The sequence below is a fragment of the Macrobrachium nipponense genome, chromosome 3, assembly GCF_015104395.2.
Source record: "Macrobrachium nipponense isolate FS-2020 chromosome 3, ASM1510439v2, whole genome shotgun sequence".
NCBI lineage: Eukaryota > Metazoa > Arthropoda > Malacostraca > Decapoda > Palaemonidae > Macrobrachium > Macrobrachium nipponense.
Window position 1 is genome coordinate 82150353 of NC_087202.1, and position 20903 is coordinate 82171255.

The window sequence follows — 20903 nt, forward strand, 5'->3', positions numbered from 1 at the left end:
ATATCTATATATATATATATATATATATATATATATACTATATATGTAGGTAAATGAAGAACTAACTTCTTTTATAGATTCTTTTTTTACGGTTTTTAGGAATGAGTCTCAAGAATTTGTAGAAGATCTCTGGCACCTGTACGACAATATTAATTCAACAGCATTTGAGCTGAAGGTTCAAGAGTCTGTCAAGTTTGTCTTTCAGGGCATATATAAAACTTTAAAAGATATGTAAGTATGTTTTGTTTTTCATCATTTATGTAATCCTTTTTCCTTGTTTACTACCCTAGGTATTCCAAAGTTGGACAATCTATTCCAAATTCTATGTCAAAAATTCTTTTGATCAACAGTGGTGTATACTATAATATATATTAAGTACGTATAGTACTGGATATCTAAATTTTGTTATCTTTTAGATACTCTCAGTTTAAGTTTATCTTTACCAAAACCTTCTTTAAAGCCCGGCTTTCAAACGACTCCAAACAAAACTGGAAAGTGGTGCTGTCAGAGGACAGCTAAAGGCTGTATTGGATAACCTAAAAAATATATACAACCACATCTTTCATCCTGTAAGTAACATTACATATTACTGTCTTCTGAAAAAAATGATTATATTTTTAATCTTTATTAGAATATGTATAATGTAAAAGACATGATTTTGTCTTTAAAATGTTTGCTTAAAGTTTTTCAAATTGAGTTACATTTTTCATTTTTATTTATGGCCAAAACTGTTGTAAAATTCTCTCCTGCACTGTTCTTATATACTTTTCTATTTGATACTAACAGGATCCATCCGGCCCAAGTTTAACCAGCAAAATAAAAAATGTGTTATCAATATGTGCCCAGATGTATGACCAGGTAAATACTGATATTTTCAATCTTTTAGGGACTTGACAAAAGGGGGGGGGGGGGGTTGGTATTGGTTATGCATTTGAATGTGGGTTAACAGTTATATAGCTGAGAAGTTTTCATTTTATTAGTGAAACTTACGGTATGCTTTGAGATTTGTGACCCATCATTCTTCTGTTCTGCAGTATGAAGATAGATCACTTTAATGTCAGCAGACTTCCAATTCCTTATGCAGTGGCTGTTAGCTAAAATAATTTGAGGCTTTCTCATGACATGACATACATTTTCTAGAAGGTTATTGCTTTTCTCCATTTGCACCAAAGGATATTTGTTATGGAAACAAAGTATTTGCTTATGTAATTCTTTTGCAACTGGATTTGTTTTACATAGTGATTTTGACAAAAAGGAAATTGACTTAAACTCTTGATATAATGCAAAGTGTAATAGTGATTTTGACAAAAAAGAAATGGACTTGAACTCTTGCTATAATGTAAAGTGTAAATTTTTTTATCTTTTTGTTTATATATGTACATAGCAGTTCCTTTTAGGTGTACTAGAAATAAGTAATGTACATACTAGTTCCTACCATTTTCATTTATGTAAACGAATTTGCTTCCAAATTTCATAAGATGTTTACTTTCCTTTGTTCCAGTTTGCCAAAAGGTTTTACTTGAGAGTTAGCCAGTCAGTGCAAGGCTTCACTGATAGCGTCGGCGAATGGCTGAGAAGCAAATGGAGAGCCGTCTATGACAATTATAAACCACATATTCTTAGGACTTTCGATGATGTGGAAACTAATGCTTGGAACTTTGTGAAAAATGTGATGGGTTTGTTGACAAAAGAATTGTTCTGTTATAAATCTTTCAAAATGATAAACAGCCATAAAGTAAGCTTACCATTTCTGCCTGAGTAAATACTTCAGTAAAGACTCATATTTGAATATGTTTCAAGTCACCATTTTACATATACTTTATCAGTTACATGCTTTGATGAATGCCATTGTCAAGAAGTGAATAAGAAAGTACACGGTCCTGGTTTTAAAGTAATATACCCTTCATTAGGATGGCTCCAGGGAGTTGGACTAGAGGTGAAATCTTCAGCAGCTTACCAAAAACTTCAAGAGGTTGTGAAATATATAGAAAATATATATAGAGATTTCACTGAAAACTCAAAGAGAGAAAATCTGGAGAAGTATTACACTGTAGTCATGGAGAAAATTAAACGAGGAGTGAGAATCATTCTGAGTAGAGGTATGTTTAGCTATATCAGAATTTATGAGGTAGCAGTTTAGTGAGAGGAAATGCTTGAGTAATTTAATGTGTTTCTTTTGATTAAAAGTATAAAATCTTTTCAATTACGGGAAGTAATAGACTTTGGGGAGTAAATACAGATTTCCAAATATAAATGACAGTGATATGCATGCACATAAATTCATAAAATAATTAAGCACCCAAATAACAAGTATTATGTCTTACTTTTCAGTGATGCCATTTGCAGAAGACTGGCTAAATGAACTGAGGAAAGCGTGGGAAAGTCTGATGAGATATGAGCAGCTTGCGAGAATAAAAGATGCTGTATTAGCTGGTGTGGATAAGGTGGTTCATTTTACCATTTATATAAATTCGTTTATTCTTTACAATTATTGATTGCAGGCGTTAATTTGCAGGAATATGTATTAGAGGAAGCTAGATATTACAAGTTGAATAAACTTAAACTCTCTCTCTCTCTCTCTCTCTCTCTCTCTCTCTCTCTCTCTCTCTCTCTCTCTCTCTCTCTCTCTCTCACTGATAAGGAAGCTTATCAATATTTAATTTATGAGTTTATATAATATATAATATATGAATTATCACATATTTCAAGAACCTAATCATTCTTGTCCCCTAATGCCTCTAGGTGTTATGGACAATTAGATACATTGACATCAAGGGTCATGTGATGGATGCCGCTGCATTTATCCTGGAGCATGGATATACAATTACTACTCAAACAAGTATAGAAGCCTCTCAGAAGTAAGTAATGCACAATAGTTTTTTTTTTATTAGGGGATCATTATGAAAATTGTTTTTTTATGCCAATAAGATAATTAAGGCAGTCTCCAAGTTACGACGGGGGTTCCGAAAATCGTCGTAAGCTGGAACATCGTAATAAATCCCAGGAAAAGCTTACTTTTGATGCTTTTGGTGCATTGAAAACTATGTAAACTGCATTCTTATTGCATTTTTCATCCAAAAAACCTTGAAATATTGATTATTTTGCATTTTTGGTGCCATATTTCATCTGCCAGATGAGCGTTGTAGGCGTCGTAACCCTGGAACATGCGTCGTAACCCTGGAAATAATGTCTGATGAGTATAATTGAGAAGCACCTTAACCTTGGGACGTTGTAACCCGGGGACTGCCTATATTCTTCCAGTATTTCTTCGATGTACTATTGTTTAAGATACGTTATAATGGATTGTCAGTTACTCAGTGGCAAATTTGCACAAAACTGTAAGGTTTGGAATAATATTTGTACAAGCTTCACTGCATCCTGCTTCTGTGGTAGTCACCTACAAATGCCAAATCCTTCTTGACATATCTTTTGCACTACCATCACCATTACTCAAAATTGATGTAAATGGACCAGGAAAGAAAACATACATTATATGTGGAAAAATTTTTTTCAGGGCCTTTAGGTGGAGATGCCATGTGATTTTCAGTAATAATAAGATAGCAAAATGAGTATAAACAAAGTCACATATTAAAACGCTACTTTTGGAATGTTTTTTTATGTATGTTATTCCATTTTCCGTAAACTTTGGTCTAACAGGTTTCTTTTATTTCTCCAACAATGGCAATCTTTTATAAACTATTTCAATGATGATCCCTCAGAGCCTGATCTTGTTAGGTTATTACATGCCACTCATTTTGTAGACTGCCACAGTCCTTTCACAAAACAATGTCATTTTGCCCAAGTAACATAGGTCTGTTTATCCCTTAACTGTAAAGCCTGGTACACACTATGCCATCATGTGTCAGCTACGTGATGCAGTAGTGGTGTTGAGTAAACTCAATAGCGACCAAACTGTACTGCAACACTGCTCACTTGTTCTCGCAGTTCAGCTTTCAACGGCAGGATGTCTGCCGATGATGTACTTTTTGCCAGGAGACTACTGTGGGGTGTAGTTGCTCTGTGTGCTTCAAAAAAGAAACTTTTGAGGAAGAAACGTAGAACCTTGTGGTGTAAGCAATGGCTTTCTCGGCGACCTCTGAAACTTCAATGAAATATTTTTGGGGCTACAAGTCGCAAATCCAACAGACTGAAAATTACAAAACAATGTCAATCCTTGCATTTTATAAATTGTTGGAAATAATTGAACCATACATTTGTAAGCAGGGCACCAGCTTTCGAGACAACATATCACCAGGAGCTCGTTCTTGAAGCTGGAGGATCGTATGCAAGCCTCCAATATTCAACCAGGATTTCAAAACAGCCTCGGTCTAATCATCCCCTTAATCTGTGAAGCCATCTGTAATGTCCTTAAGGAGGATTATTTGAAAACAAGGTTCAAATATAGGTACAAAGTACACAAATATTTTTCTATTACAGGAAACGCAGCTGATCAAAACACCATAACTTCGGAGTGTAGATGCTTCAATTGCAGACATTTCCCTGTAGAATTGTGTCTTCAGGGTGTGCAGCTTTTTTTAGTAATGTCTTCATTCCGCAGTGCATAGTTTACAAAACTCGATAACTCTAATTTTATGGTTTCCAAGCTTGCACTCCTGATGTCTCTCATCTTGTAATGGTTTCATTTGATGTTCCAAACAGATGGATGTTCCTTCAGTAATTCAATAAAATGTTAGTCCTTGTCCACTCAAGGGGTTTGGTGGGTGGTGGAGAGCGGCTGTCCATCCCCTCTGAATGATGGTGCAACACTAAGCTGTGTAATGAAATGGCTACTATCCATCAACACGTTGGCAATGCAGCTTCGTGCTGAAAAACTCGTTTTTCAACGCATCCATCTAACACTGCGAGCATCATGATGCATAGTGTGTACAGGGCTTAACACTTTACAGCTTCATTGTCGGTGTTGTTGATGATGATGCTTGGAAAGTTAATGAGAAGTATCATAAAATGTGTACCATTTATTTTAGCATCTAGTAGCTGATTGTTTTCTTATTGATTCTGCCTGTGTTTAATTTGCTTCCTATATTCTCGTGCTTGTTCATAGTAGTTATACATGCACATTCGTGTATTTGGATGATTGCTACTGAAGTCATTGATCCTTTTCATTGTTGCTCCAGAATACTGGCACATTATAATTATGCATATACAGCCATGTTGTAAACAATTTTTGGGGGTCTTTTCTTATCAGTGAATGGATTTGGAAGAAATCTTTTTAATGAAGATTTGCACAAATTCTCATCTAACTTTGACATGAAGGCTCCGTTAGTCTAAACTACAGTTCTTACTATTTTTAATCACAGGTACATCACAGAGAAGACTAAATTTAGATTCAGCCCAGATGAGGGTCAAATTCTGTTAGTTCAGAAGTTGCCCATTGAATGGACAGCATTTGACACTATGCCAGTGTGGAAGGTAAGGTTCTTGAGGAAGATGATATTTTGAAATATTCCGCCCCTTAGGTTAATCATGAGCAAAATCAGCTTTGCATGGGAAATAGTATAATACGTACCAGTCTTCTAACCTGATCATAAGACATTTGCATTAAAGTTAATGAGAAGGTGATTGTAATGTTGAAGTCAAATGTTGGAAGAAAGAAATCGTCTATAACTAATGAACTAAGTATGAGCCAGACCCATTTGTTAACTCTTAGTTCTGATTTTTATGTTCACAAATTGATTGGAATAATGTTTTCAAACAAATATTTCTTTGATGATTTCTTGTGATTGTAAGAAAGCAATTTGACATAATCCATATGTTAACAGCTATTCAAATACAAGTTCATTATTAATAATTGCTCTCACATTGGAATTTAGTAGCATTTGTCACTCCATACTAAAACACATGGAGCTTTTTAGCTTTGAACAGCTGCCTATTCCTCTCCACACATGTGCTGTGTGAATTAGTTTGACCTTTCTTAAATTTAACTGGTTGTAAGTATATAATATAAATTAGGAGTAATACCATGAGGGTTTATTTTGCATCTAATCTAACAATGTAACTTCTGTGCCCTATCTACATAGTAACCAGAGGTTTCAACTGGTATCTTAAACACCTCTGCGTACAGAATTTTACCCATGAGAAACTTCAGGAGCAAGAGCCTTTGTTGATGTATATACATACCTGCTGAGTCTTACCAACAACTGTACCAGGTTTTTGAGGTAACAGCCCAGGTTTATTTCATATAAATATAATAAAAGCACACCTCCTTGATTTCAGGACATTCCAGAATACAAGAACATAAGGTCGATCCGAGATTCGCTGTTTTCCAGCTCTAACACAACTGTACTTGATCGATGGTACAAGTACTGGAACCTTAATTTCAATCCTGTCACCTGGGTACCGCCTTTCCCAGGTAAGTTAAAAGAAGCTTTTCACACCTTTTCCTCTCTTGTTCATATTTTTATCTCAATACTTCAAATTGTTTGGGACATTTGATGTTTTAGGGATTGCATTCCATGGGCCCTGTAACTCCCCGAAATGACAGCTGTTGGTCTCATTACTTTCATCCTTGAAACATGTAGGTACCTAGGAGTAGCAGTTCTCCTTGACTAGGTTTGATAACACTGACAGAAGTAAAATTTAATTTACAAAACTAAAATTCATGTTTTTATATTTCTTCCATAGCAACTGGGTACATGATTGGAGAGCAGCATTTTGTCACTTTTGATGGTCGACACATTGAATTTAAGGGTCGTTGCCAGCATCTCCTGGCAGCAGACATGATAGGTGGATGGTGGGCTGTTACCGTAAATTACCACAGCCTATCTTCAAGGACAATTGTTGTATACATCGATGAGAATGAAATTGAATTGTCGAGAGATTTCAGAGTAAGTAGACAATTTAGTCATTCTCTCTCTCTCTCTCTCAGTTCCTTGTCGGATGAGTCAGTTATGTGGTCGACTACTGATCTCAAGGTGCGGGTTTGATTCCCCGCTCTGCCAACGCGGAACCTGAGGAATTTATCTCAAATGATAGAAATTCATTTCTCAATGTGGTTCGGATCCCACAATAAGTATGTCCCGAAGCTGAGTAGCCAGTTGGTTCCTAGTCATGAAAAAATATGTAATCCTTCAGGCCAGCCTTAGGAGACCTGTTAATCAGCTCTGTGGTCTGGTAAAACTAAGATATACTTAACTTATAACTTACTTATGCTTAACTCTCTCTCTCATTGTAATTTCTCAGGCAAAAATGATTCATGACTGCAGAATGTCAGCTACATTTTAAAAAGTGATGAAGAAATACAGTGCTCCTAAACAATGGGTTATTTCCTGCAAGTCTGAAATATTTTGGTCAGGAGCAGTCTTCAAGAATGGTTGAACATTGTTGTTACTGACAGCACTTTTTCCATAACTCTGTAACCTTTTGACATAAAGCTTCCCAATGTTCTTGACTTAAATATATGTTATCCATCATATCTTACATTTCAGGTAACAATTAATGGTAGATCAACAGAACTGCCTGCATCTGTACCATTTGCAACCATTACTCGATGGTTGCATAAAGTGGAAATACATACAAACTTCGGTCTAACTGTGATTTGGAATCTTGCACATGACGTTCTTTCCATTCGAGTGCATGGTATGTTCTTTGTGGATAATCAACAAAAGTCCCATATGAATTTTCAGTCTCTTTAGAGACATTTTGCATCAGTATACAGTATGTTGACTGAGCTATCCTTTATCTCTTGATATTATCATTTTGTACTTTACTGAGCATACATGTTGTTAATTACATGTCATTTATCATTAAGTGCCATTGTAGAAGCAAAGCCTTAGTTGTCTTCACAGCATACTCATTTTAAATCACTGTATCCTTTCTTGGACCAGGACTCTACTTTGACAAAACTGGAGGTTTGTTGGGTATTTATAACAATGAGCCATCTGATGACATGATGTTACCGGACAACAGCCTTACTGATGTACCAGGGACGCTGGCAGCTGGATGGGAAGTTAGTAGGCGAGAATGTCAGTCCAGTGGGAATATCGCCAGAGGACGTTCCAAAGTCGATGTCCCTGTATGCTCACAACTTTTCCAGGCCAAGAGCTCACCATTTAAACATTGCTTCTTCCAGGTACTCATGAAGGGAGAATGAAAATGTTCCTTTTTCATAAGAACAAGCTTTAATAGAAATAGAGAAGTTAGCAATCATTGTTAGAAATCATTTTTCCATTGTTGTTAGAGATTATGAAGTAAATTGGAATAAATATTTCCAGTCATCAGTTTTTGTTAGAGTCAGGTTTTCAGATGTCTTCAAAGATTTTGTTAGAGCAGAGTATTGATTTAGCATTCTAAAGTCCAAAAAATAACAGCAGCTCTATAAGAATTTTTATGAAGCACCATATCCTGTTGTTAGTTATGCATCTTTTTTTTACCAAAACTTTCCAGATTAAGGTTGTTAGAATCATTAGCAATATTATTTACTACTCAATTGCTGTTGATTTGCAATGTAACTTAACAATTTTTCAGGTTGATCCCACTCCATATTTCCACATGTGTCTTGTGGATTATCACAACCAAGATTCAGACACATGCACATCAGCTACAGCATATATGGCAGCTTGTTCTGCTAATAATATCCCTGTAAAAATTCCAGTTTTCTGTGTTAGGTAAGTAACCTTACATAACTTCTATATATTATTAGTTGGCTGAGACATTAACATTATTTGTTGTTTGTGAATGCCCATACTGAATTTCTCCTTAAACCCCTTTAGAAGATGTAGCATCCCTGTTTTCTAGGGTTTTTGGAAGGTGAAGAATTCAGTATTGCAGACCCTTAGATATTTCGTTTAAATTACTTTGAATGAGAGTGAATTCTAACAATTTTAATAGTAGTATTGTTTCCTCGTTGGACAAAAAATAGCAAGCAACAGTTGGCCAAAAACTCAAGTTTCCTAGATATACATCCCTTTAGTGTAACTAATTGCTATTGCATCTGGCCACAGACAAATATAATGTGTGAGTTCCCGTCTTTTAATGAGCAAAACAGTATTTTAAAGAAGGGGGAGATAATTCCCTTAGATGAAAACCCCTATTTCAACTGCCAAAAACACTGACTTCAAAATCTGCAGTCTAAAGATATGTTTCAGTCTGAAAGTAGTATTCCATGTCAGTGACCCTAGTCTCTGCAGTTCCATATAACAAACAAATCAGTCAGTCAAGCAATAATGTTTTAGTATCTGTTCATCAGGGACAAAATAGCTTAGTATGAGTGTTTATTTATTTATATTATGCATAGAGGAAATAATAATCACAACATGATAATATATAGCTTTGAGAATATAAAATACTACTATGAGATTCAGGGCTTCTGTAACACGGTTTTTTGGCAATAACTTTTTATCTATGCATTTCATAGATATAACGCTTATTCAGAATACACATTATATCTACACATAAATTTTGACTGTATTCTGCATTACGTAGGTTGAATAAATTTGGTACTTATAATGTAAAAGTGACCTTTTTTGAAGACGGGCCAACTTACTCAGAGATAAGGTTTCGAACGCACTCGTTACGTAACTTATGACAGCATTTCTTCCCTCTTTCTCGATGGATGATTGGCTATACGTAACGAAGGCTATACCTCTGGCAACAATGACAAAAATTGAAATACAAGCAAAGCAGTATACCTTTAAGAACTCTGAATCCTCTCCACTGATAATTGTCATAATGAACAAACCAACAAAATATGTTAATAAATACAAAACCACTTCGATTATTAGCCTAACTCCCAAAATAAGTGTCTAAAGAAATTATAATCTACTTTATAGGTCACAATCAGATTGACAAGATGTAGGGAATAGTTGGTAATTTTCAAAAACAAAGTAGATAAGCTTGATTTGATAACTGCTATATCCAATGTCAAGAAATTTTTATTTATTGGCTATCTACCTATTTACCGAAAAAAAAAAAAATTAGCCGGTACCGTATTTTGGCTTTAAACCTTCACCAGTAATTATCGTCAGAATGATGACTACATGAGGCTCCACCCACTTTGGCCTCGTTGTAATTCAGGATAACACTGAAGGCTATCATGGGCATTGTTGGATTAGAAAATTTAACTTCTGGCTTTAAAAACTAATTTCTCGAGTAGTTGTAAGAAGTGCTAAATGATCCTCAAGAATCCCAGCAGTTGGCCTAAACGTTTACTGCTATTACTACTGTTGCGGCGGCACTACTGCTACAGTAGTATTACTACGCTAGCACAGATACCCCACCCACTTCTATGTATCGTTCCGCCATTCATAAAGTCTTTATATACAACACGGTCGTACGGCCTAAAGAAGAAGAAAAAAATTATATCGGATGATCCGTTGGTCTGCTGGAGATTTTAGCACATATTTGCTTGTATTTACTTTGGATAAAAATCTTATTTTAACAAAAATAGTTATATAAAGACTGTTTACATGCAATCTCTCTCTTTCCCTCTCTCTTGGTGGCATAGTGAATAGTTAATGGAAATGTTCAAAATCCTGAATGACATTACAAGTATTATAATCACGTTACGCTAAATACAAATCAGACCATAAACATTGGATTTAAACTAGAAACTGAATAATTACCTGTTCAGGCTACAGTAAGTATGGCCACGTGCTTTCTCTTGACTGTATAAAGTTGTAAGTCGTAAGACAAATGCAGTTTTGCAACCACGGGGACAACTCCAAATCCTGTTAGCCATTCTTGACTGCTATAGGTTTCAGAGCCGATGAAACAAGGTGAATGGGTTTCTGTCTGGTGGATGGGCGGAGCAACATTTCGTAAAACGGTGTGTTTACCTTGCTTACGTAATGAATGTTTTTCGACTCTTGGCTCGTTATCATTGGCCATGGCGTCGGCTGGATAATTTTTACTCTATAAAAGCCAAAACTATCGGGTTTAGGTTATTGATAATGGTGACAAAATTTGTGTGTGGTTGTACAATATACATATGTCAACTTTCAGCTACATCCGATGCTTTGATAAGGAGCAAAGTCCAAAAAACCGTGTTACAGAGGCCCTGAACCTCATAGTAATGTACATTACGTTAAAAAATAAAAATAGATTGTATTAAATTTAAATTAGGGTGTCAGGTTATCCCTGGTCTCTGTGAAAGATCATATCTTTTATAAAGTAACTATGAGATCAAATTCATAAGGGCCCTGAATAACAAAACATTTAAGGTCATGTATGTATACATACTGTATATATGATTTTTTAACTAGTTGTGAATACATGACGAGTGATGGACAAAGACATGTATTGGAAGAGGGAACATCTACAGTTCTTGAAAAGGAGGACATTCAGAAATCGACTGATATTGTGCTTATGGTTGAAGCTTCTGAGTGCAATGAGGTGCTATCCATGAAAAAACCCATCAATGCCTTTGAAGTCTTCATCAATGTTATCAATGAGGAAATGACTAGGAAAGGCTTTACATCAATAAGGTTAGTTTTATCATGCAGTATTTTTTTATATTCATTGATTTACCCAAATCATAGCGTTTATAAGTTTTGTTTACAGTTTATATTAACAGCCTGCAAGAGATGAAATATTGGTTAATACCAACCTTTTCATAGATAAATCATAGTACATAGTGTTATGAAATTTTACTGTATACCTTTTAGATGGCAAATAATAGTCATATATTGTTTCCACCATGTTTTTATTCTTTGCCTAATTGGCAGTGAAGTGAAAGATTTTTCACCTACCAACTAACAACTTTGCAGATATGCTCTAGTAGTATATGGTGGAAGAGGAGTCTTCTCGTCTCCACAAGTGGTTACTGTTGACAACCAAATCTTCACAGAACCACAGTATATTCACAAGGCATTAGAGCATATTGAATTTGGTAAGATATTAGTTTCATTTGTTAATTCACAATGTGTGATGTTTTTAAGCTGATTTCTAAGTTCAAGGCAGTTGCATGCTGGGCTGCTCTGTTTGGCAAATAAGAGGATCCACGTGAGGAGACCAAGGAGTAACATCGCTTGCGTTGTAGATCTTGCACAATTTAAAAATAGTTTTCAATGGAAAAACAAACTAGTCATTACTTACTTAGGCTTATGGATATAAGTACTTAAAAGTACAGTTCACTCCAACTTAACAAAATATTATATCTTTGCGTTCTACAGGGTAAGACAAGCTGATAATTGAGATTTCTAACCATGATATTCTCACAAACTGTCGTCAATTTAAGACCTCGGCCAAATGAAAAATAATGTCTGATTTCCTAGGTAGTACTTGAAAGTTCTTGCATTTCCTTTTCATTTGTTTACTATTAAGCCATACATGTGAATAGTATTCCCACCACTACCATCAAGTGGTATCTTAATTCTCTCAGTCACTCTGTATCTGATTACAGGCTATAATCTGGTACCATAGATTTATGGTCAGTTATTATCTTAACTTGAAGGAGATCTGTTGAGATGATTTTGATGGAGATGCTAGCATTCAAATTTTAACTGACATAAGACTGCAGCATTCAGGAAATTATTGTTAACTACTTCTGAGAATATAAATAATGTACACTTCATAACATTCCTGGCTTGTGTTAGAATATATGTATGCTTGTATATGTATATACATATGTGTATACAGTATTCTCATAGGCACGCGTGAGATCACCATATGTATATATAAGTAAATACTATATGTATTGTGAAAGTGGCAGTACGAAGAGAAATCCCATAATATTTATAAGATCTTGTCTGGACTGACTGCTTTGACTGGTCAAGATGGAGGGTACTACAAGTGTCACACATGTAAATATAGGGGATGCCAGACAAAAAGTCTGACGGTAGTTTATCATTATGGTTTAACAATGCTTGAACAGTAAGGTTGTTGAGAAAAATAAACTTGGGATTAATGATGGGAAAGCTATACTTAAATATGTTTTTTTTATTTTCTTGTAACATATTTAGAACTGGTTCACTTATACATATGGCATTTTAATGCTTAGTCAGTGTATCAACCATTGGTATATCTATTTTGCCGTTTATGTACATACTGAGAGATATGTTTAGGGAATTCTTTATTTCTGTATATATTATTTTATTAGGATAAGCATTATATTTTGAATAATTTAAAAGAAATTTTATTTCTGAGTCAAATGACTACCAGGAGCTGCAAAGAGATATTATATGCTCTGTGTATTTAGGACTTTATGTTATTTTAAAGTTAAAAAAATGTAGCACTTTGGAAAATCATTCCAAGACTGGTAAAAATGGACTCTAAAAATGCTAAAACTTGTGAGTGACTTCGTGTTTTCAGAAGTTCTGGGAACACTTACATTTAAAAAGTTAAGAATATTATTTACTTCACATTCCATGGTAAACTGAATACAAGGGTGTCTACTGTTTAAGTAATTATTGAACTGTTGTACGTGATTTAGATGTGAAACTAGGCATCTGAAATCTGCCATCAACATACCTGTGATAAATGATTGGTTTGAACTCTTCGGGGCACTCATCAAGCCCTCATATATATATATATATATATATATATATATATATATATATATATATATATATATATATATATATATTTAAACTAATTTATAAATATTTTTGTGTGTGTATGCCATGAATTCATAGTATTCAGTCCTCACATATTCCATATGGGCTTTCATGTTCCTAACCTTTCTTACTGACCCAAAGCTAATCGCACTGGTGAGGAATTCTACTGGGTGGAAGATGCCTTCAACGCTTTCACCTACTCTGCCGGTCTCAACTTCAAAGCTGGGGTCAGCGTTACTTTCATCCTATTCCCCTGTGAATCTTGTCAGCCATCTCTTCATTCGGTATGTAACTACAGTATTACAGGTTATTCAGAGAATGTCTCAACCTTGTTTTCTCATCATTCATAATTACAGGCAACTCTGAATTATGATTAGAATAATATATGAATTAATTTATGATCTATTAGCAGTGATGATATTATTGATTAAAATTCAGTAGTCATTAATTCTTTTATTAAAATTCAAGAGTAGTTAACATCAATATAGCCCTATACTTTTTCTTACAGAATGGATCTTTTTGGAATAGGTTTTGTACAGTGATTGATCAGAATCTAATAGAATTGAGAATTTAGCATAAATAAAGGTTCTGGTTTTAAACAAGTTTATGATATTGTATGTATTGAGTATATTTAACATTCTAAGGTAATGAACAACCATACTTTATTTTTTTTAACATTTCTTCACAGATTGACTACAGCACAATGTACCACATTTTACTGGAGTATTCTGTAACTCTTCATGTTTTCAACCACAATCTCTTTGATATCCCTAAGGCTAAGGAAAAGAAAAAGCTACTAGGTATGGCCTGACTATCTATTGTTCACTGTTTGTAGCATTATCCTTATCAGTCTCTTATCAATCTCTCAGTTTAGTTTCCCTTGGAATTGAAACGTGCATTATGTAAACAAGTAACATAGCCTGTTAGCTTTACTTATCTATGGAATGAATTATCCCCAGGTATGGACAGTAGTAATGCGTACACACTGAAGGATGCCAGAAAGGTAGACCTAGCAGGCGATCCAGTTCTCAGACGCCAGCTGAGCATGCCAAAGGACCAGCTGGGATACTGTGCACCTCTTGCACTAGAGACGAAAGGTAAGAAATACCTGGATTGTCATATTTGACCGATTTGCTGAGTTTATTCAGTTTAGCAATTATCTGAATACTACAGTAGTACTAGTCTATGCCTATATCGGGTTTACAGATCTCATTTTATCATTTTAAAGCTATTTGTGTAAACTTCTTATGTATTCTGACATGGAATTTCATAGCATCCAATACTTCTTGAAATTACTGAAATTGTATTGCAGTGACAAAACTATGTAATATAGCTGTGTATGTCACTGGTAGATCCAATTATTCTGTACAAGACATCTTAGTGATTCCAGATTAATTCTCATAATAATTACAACTAGTAGATGCCCTGCTACTGAATGGTATTGTATATCTTTGTCTTACTGATTAATACGAGAAAGAAGGACTTGTCACCCAACCTGATGAAAGAAAGGAAGTCTTTTGTCATATCTAGCTCATAGCGAAGTACACTTATCATTATGGTTTCCCAAAATTGTCAAGACCAGAAGAGCAATAAATGAAGCAAAGGAAATGAAGCTGTTTATGGATTATGAAAGTAAAATTAAGTTAACAAATCAGAAGGAATTATTTTTGGCATAATGGTTGCTATTGCTACAGCAAAGAAAATTCAGTCTTCTGTTGAAATGACAGGAAATTATGCAACACAAAATCACTGAAATGAAAAGAAATTTTCTTTTAACCAAGTTTATTTTTATTTTTTCAGGAATTGTTACATATGTATATCCTCTCTTGCTCTGTTGAATTACTTTTATGATCATATTATTTATCTAATTTTTATAATGTATTATATACTGTAAAATTGTAAGCTATTATACTCAGCGATGTTCTTCTAATATTTGTGAAACGAATAAAAAATTATTATGTAATTGTTGACCTTGCATGTGAGTTTAGCCTAGCATCTTTTTAATGCTTTTTAACGCTCCTTTTCCTAACCCCACTAGGTTCCATATTTACATTAAATGTCATGGAACAAGCACATAAGAAAGCCGGGCCACGACTCAAGAAGAAAGTTGAAAAATTAGCCATGGTGTTTGGGAAACGTGTTGCAATGACAGCTCTACCACAACATCGAAAACGATGCGTGTGTGTTCCTATAACACCAGATGGTGCTGCTAGCATACAGTGTGATAACTGGAGTACAGAACAACTATCTATATTGGTGAGTATAAATGAAGCTTGTGTGGAGAAATTTTTCATTGTATAATCACAGCACAAACTAAGATCATTTGTTGATGTTTTAACAATATGTATTGCATATCATGGGTATAATTCTTACTGAATTTGAAATACTTTGTGCAGTCATGAAATCAGAACTTGCTTAATTGCGTGCATATGTTCCAGTGTATACATATCTAGTTTGCAATCTTTAGAGTGTTCGGTTGTGAACATTGGTACCGAAAATGTTCGAAATTTTTTCAATTTTACAAATTAAAACTTGATTTTAACTTTTTACCTTTAACTGTAGTATTTGAATCACCTTAAATGTTACAGGAGCAGTATGACACAAAGATGGACATGTCCTTTGAGCCAGAAAGTAATATTGGTGAACCTGGTGCTTGCGTCAAACAAAACAGACAAGGCGAATGCATTGATGTTATCGATATGTGAGTGTGAATGTGAACTGTATGTTACTTTTTTAACTATATTTAGTAAAACCCAAAGAGTTTGGTCTGTAGGTTCCAATTTTAGTTTTTTATTTAATAGTTTTATGTTCCGTATGAGATTGGTGAGTTAGTGTAAGATTTATTTAACATATTTCTGCAAATGTCTTTAGATTCAGTCCTTTGTCATTCTTTTTTGTGTATCTTCACTTCCCTGAGCAATCCTTCAAATCCAGTCTTGTGCAGGGGAAAGACAAGTTGATTTGAAGTAGGTAAATGCCAACTGGCTAGGGTAATGTTACCTAACTGTAAGTCATATTATGGGAAAATTTAATGGTGCTAAATGATGTGTATGAAAAGGGTTATCACTGTTGAACTGAATTAGTTGTGTAGAAAGAGTTTTACAAATAGTAATTTACTTGGAAACATAGATGACAGTAGTTCAACTTCGCGGTTGCAGGTATTAGTTAATTTCAGCATTGATTTCATCATAAACTGTTCTCTTCTTCATGATTATATTGGTCTTAATTTGTTTTTTATAGGCAGCTTCTGCTGTGGAATTTATATCTCCCTTCCCAGGAAGCTTAATTTGTTCTCTTCTGAAAATGTGAATTTTGAAGGAATAATTAATTACCATTGTTTAGTTTTTTCTTCATTCATTCTTTGTATCGTGACAGGCGATTTGAGGCAGTAACTTCGGAACTTCTTAATGTAACATTTTAGAAGTTTGTGTAGCAGTAAATCACATTTACTTAGTTGATTTGTATCATATTGATGACATGCTGAGCCTGCAAATATATGGATTTAGACTTTTGTTCTGTTAACAGCATAACAAACCAGGCTAAAAATAACTAATTAACTACTGTAATTAAAAGCAACTTAAATTTTTGCATGAAATAAATAAATTATATGATTTTGAGTAATTGATGGGGCAAGCAGCACCATTGTATCTGAGATTTAAGTATAACTGTGATACAGTCATGTTCACCAGACAAATCTGTAACATTTCATTACAGGGAGGTTTTAAACTTTAATTTCTGTGTAATCATAAGAGATGTGCTGTGAGAAATGCCCAGCAAAATTTAAATATGGGTGGGTGATTAGCTTTACAAGCGTATTTGATTGCATGTATGCAAATGGACAGCAATTCTTACATATAAATGCACCCTAATGTTGGATTGTTGTCTAACACTTTACATACATATACAAAATGTAATGTTCAACCTCATTACTAGATAATATAGTAAATGCAGTTCTTCTGAAATATTCTGAAGATTGTATTTTTTTAATTCCACACTCATTTTTCAGTAAATTGTCTGTCCCTCTGAAAACAGTGATTTTTGACAATTTTACAGTGGGAGTTTCAATTGTAGTGTATCCAGAGAAATGTGTCATGAAAACTGTTGATGTTGTTCAAATATATGTGATTTATTCTTTAGAAATTAAGTCCCAGTCATATCTGATATAACAATCATACGAGTAGTAAACAGCAACTTCCCATTTCCCATAAATGTTACAGGAGCTCCTCCAATCATTCCCTTGCTGTATGTTTATTCATGAGTCTGTTTCTCCATGTCATTAAGTGAGGTATGTAACTTAATTGCAGTTACATTTTATCTTATTTATTGTTTCATTTCTGTTGCTCTTAGGATGTCACGACGTTTGGTCTAATATTTTAGTACAGGCAGAGTTCAGTGGTAATTTGTCTTATTTAGCTGTCTCAAAACTTACCAATTACCAAGAGTTTGTGTAAATGTCTTGGCTACATGAATAAAGTGTTAGATAAAAGACAGAATCTCTTATTTCCAACTGTATACCTTTTTAAGAGTTGCTTTCTTCAGATAAAAGGTAGAATCTCTTATTTCCAACCGTGTACCTTTTTAAGAGTTGCTTTCTTCAGATAAAAGGTAGAATCTTTTATTTCCAACCGTGTACCTTTTTAAGAGTTGCTTTCTTCAGTTGTGTGATGGGAGAGGTCAGTTTTGAACTGAATGAAGAATCAGTCCTTAGCCTAGTTTCCTTCAGAGGGCAAACAGATTTTCAGGAGACATTATGAAAAGATCATTTCTTCAGCTCAAGGACCAGTGCATATGCTGAGCGCCTCAGTGGCGTGGTTGGTTTGGTGTTTGCTTCTCACCTCGGTGGTCGTGGGTTTGATCCTTGGCCATTCTATTGAGGAGTGAGAGATGTGTATTTCTGGTGATAGAAGTTCACTCTCGACGTGGTTCGGAAGGCACATAAAGCCGTTGGTCCCGTTGCTGAATAACCACTGGTTCCATGCAACGTAAAAACACCATATAAACAAAACAAGCAAACATTTGCTGACCTTTGTGATAATTATATGTCCTGATCTAACTGGAAGACACTTGGGCATAAACTTTAGATATAGCCTTAAAACAAAAGAAGTTTTCTGTGAAACATTAGATTTTTATTGACTATAGTATTAAAGAAAAAGATGTCTTGATAAATAGGTTTCTATAGTGAAATGGTTTAGGGCATGAAAAGCTTTGCAGGAGGTAAGTTTCATGGATTAACCATATACAGGCAGTCCCCGGATTACGACGGGGGTTCCGAAAATCGTCGAAAGCCGGAACATCATCAAAAACCCTAAGAAAACCTTACTTTTAATGCTTGGGGTGCATTAAAAACTATGTAAACTGCATTCTTATTGCATTTTACATAAAAAAAGCCTTCAAATATTGATTATTTTGCATTTTTGGTGTCATATTTCATCTGCCAGATCAGCGTTGTAGGCATCATAACCCTGGAAATAATTTCTGAATATAATTGAAAAGTGCCTTAACCTCGTAACGGCATAAGCCGAACCTGTCGTAACCTGGGGACTGCCTGTAATTGTGGACCTTAATATATTTTCCAGTGCAAGTGGAGTATAGTTCTAATTTCTGATTGTTACCTGTCATAAAATTAAGAAAAGAAGGGTTTGGGATTTTATCTAGTGGAAGTTTTATCACATGGATACTGTAGGCTACCTGGTTATTGCATGGATAGACTACTCAGCCCATTTATGCATACTTCTGTTCATAAGAATGGTGACACAACTGAAAATCTGTGGTTAAAAAAAAAAATTGGTTATAATGTTACAATATAACTAATATTCCATTATATATTAGGACATTTTGTTAACATATTAAGCTTTACTTTATTAAAAAGAAGGAAATTAATTATTATTTTGGCATGTGTTAGGGTGCATTCAGCACCAAACAAATTCATTGGAAATATTTGACATGGCAAAGCCATGCACACACCACCTTTGCCCTACCCAAAATGCCAAGAATGTCTGAGAAGGCTACCTATAGGAAATTGTTGGGTTTGACAGCCTAAAATTCATAAATCAATCCTCAGCATAAGAACAGTTGTCACAGGCGGACTTTCCCCTCATCATGACATTAAGATATACGAGAATAATAAGACTAGGTACTACTGTACATATGCACTGTTGTCAGTCTTCTTGCCTGGAGACCAGGGCCAGAGAATGGTACTGTGTCATAGTTGACACGGTGGGTATGAAGACTAATGACCTTTACGCTGCCTGGGAATTAGGGTAGGCCTGTCCTACCTGCTATTACATGATATTCCTTGTGTGTATGGGTCTTATTACTGATGGGGCCAGGTGATGTCTTCCCACAGGGAGGCAATTGAAGTGCTGATTTCCATTTTAGGGGTATTGAAGAAAATTTCTGGTACACGGCTCGTTTCTTAATTATTCATTACATCATGCCAAATTTCTCCCAAGCCTAGTCTCCTGGACTTGGTTAATTTACCTAGTCTTCAGAACTCCTGGACTAGATCCCTGGACTAAATCCCTGGAAATATTCAATTTATTTAATTTTTCTATTTCCAGAAATCAATACAAGTGCGTAGTTTAAAACTACTACAAAAATGACTCTTTATATTGAGACTTCGAAAAAAATATACCAACTACATACTATGGGAATTGCTTTTCCTTCATAATGGGATAAGTATCAAACATGGAGTAGTCCTGGAATCAATTAATTTACAGCAAGGTGTACATCATTTGATACCCTACTCCACACAGTACTAAATGTTTGTACACAATATATGTCAATGGATAAGGCTACCTGAAAGATTTCAGAGAAAAACTTAAACTAAAATGAGGTAAAATTAGGCTAAGGTGCCTTTTAACAGGATATAGTCTAGCCTAGGCTTCTTCAGAAATCATTAAGGATAGCCTATGCAAAGTTTACATGGCTGATTTTTTACTAATTACAATAGGCCACAAAGTTAGGTTAAGCCCCGTACACACTTGGAAACATTGTTTGGAAACTGTTTCCAAACAGCTTGGAAACGGTTTGCAAACAGTTTCCAAACTGCATGCAAACAATGTTTCCAAACTGCTTACAAACTGTTTCCAAACAGTTTGGAAACTGTTTCCAAACTGTTTGCAAACCATTTCCAAACACCATTTCACGAATTACTGTTCCCCATCCAGAATGGGAAACACTGCGTGTGTGTGTGTGCGGCGGGGGCGACGATGAATTAGTACCTACTCGAGACTTGCAGTGATAACACCATGTGGTCTGCCGAGAAAACTCTAGAACTAATTGAATTGCTGCATTCATCCCCAACATTGTGGGATGTAACAAATGTGGATTACAAAAATAGAATTAAAATGATGGATGCCTGACGGGGATAGCTGATAAACTTTCTATAAC

General features: G+C 34.9%; 1 protein-coding gene across 1 annotated transcript in view; it reads left to right on the plus strand.

Moving 5' to 3' along the window:
• The window catches only part of LOC135221858 (uncharacterized), a 120545-nt gene extending 102548 nt beyond the window's left edge, over positions 1 to 17997 (plus strand). The window contains 20 exon segments of the mRNA XM_064259802.1: positions 100 to 231; positions 461 to 569; positions 787 to 858; positions 1502 to 1676; positions 1911 to 2099; positions 2332 to 2444; positions 2743 to 2858; positions 5319 to 5430; positions 6235 to 6370; positions 6643 to 6845; positions 7446 to 7596; positions 7845 to 8089; positions 8485 to 8624; positions 11220 to 11441; positions 11724 to 11845; positions 13653 to 13795; positions 14200 to 14311; positions 14471 to 14608; positions 15550 to 15767; positions 16100 to 17997. Coding sequence (XP_064115872.1) covers positions 100 to 231; positions 461 to 569; positions 787 to 858; positions 1502 to 1676; positions 1911 to 2099; positions 2332 to 2444; positions 2743 to 2858; positions 5319 to 5430; positions 6235 to 6370; positions 6643 to 6845; positions 7446 to 7596; positions 7845 to 8089; positions 8485 to 8624; positions 11220 to 11441; positions 11724 to 11845; positions 13653 to 13795; positions 14200 to 14311; positions 14471 to 14608; positions 15550 to 15767; positions 16100 to 16216 — 2965 coding nt within the window. The 3' untranslated portion in view covers positions 16217 to 17997.
• The last annotated feature ends 2906 nt before the right edge of the window (positions 17998 to 20903 follow it).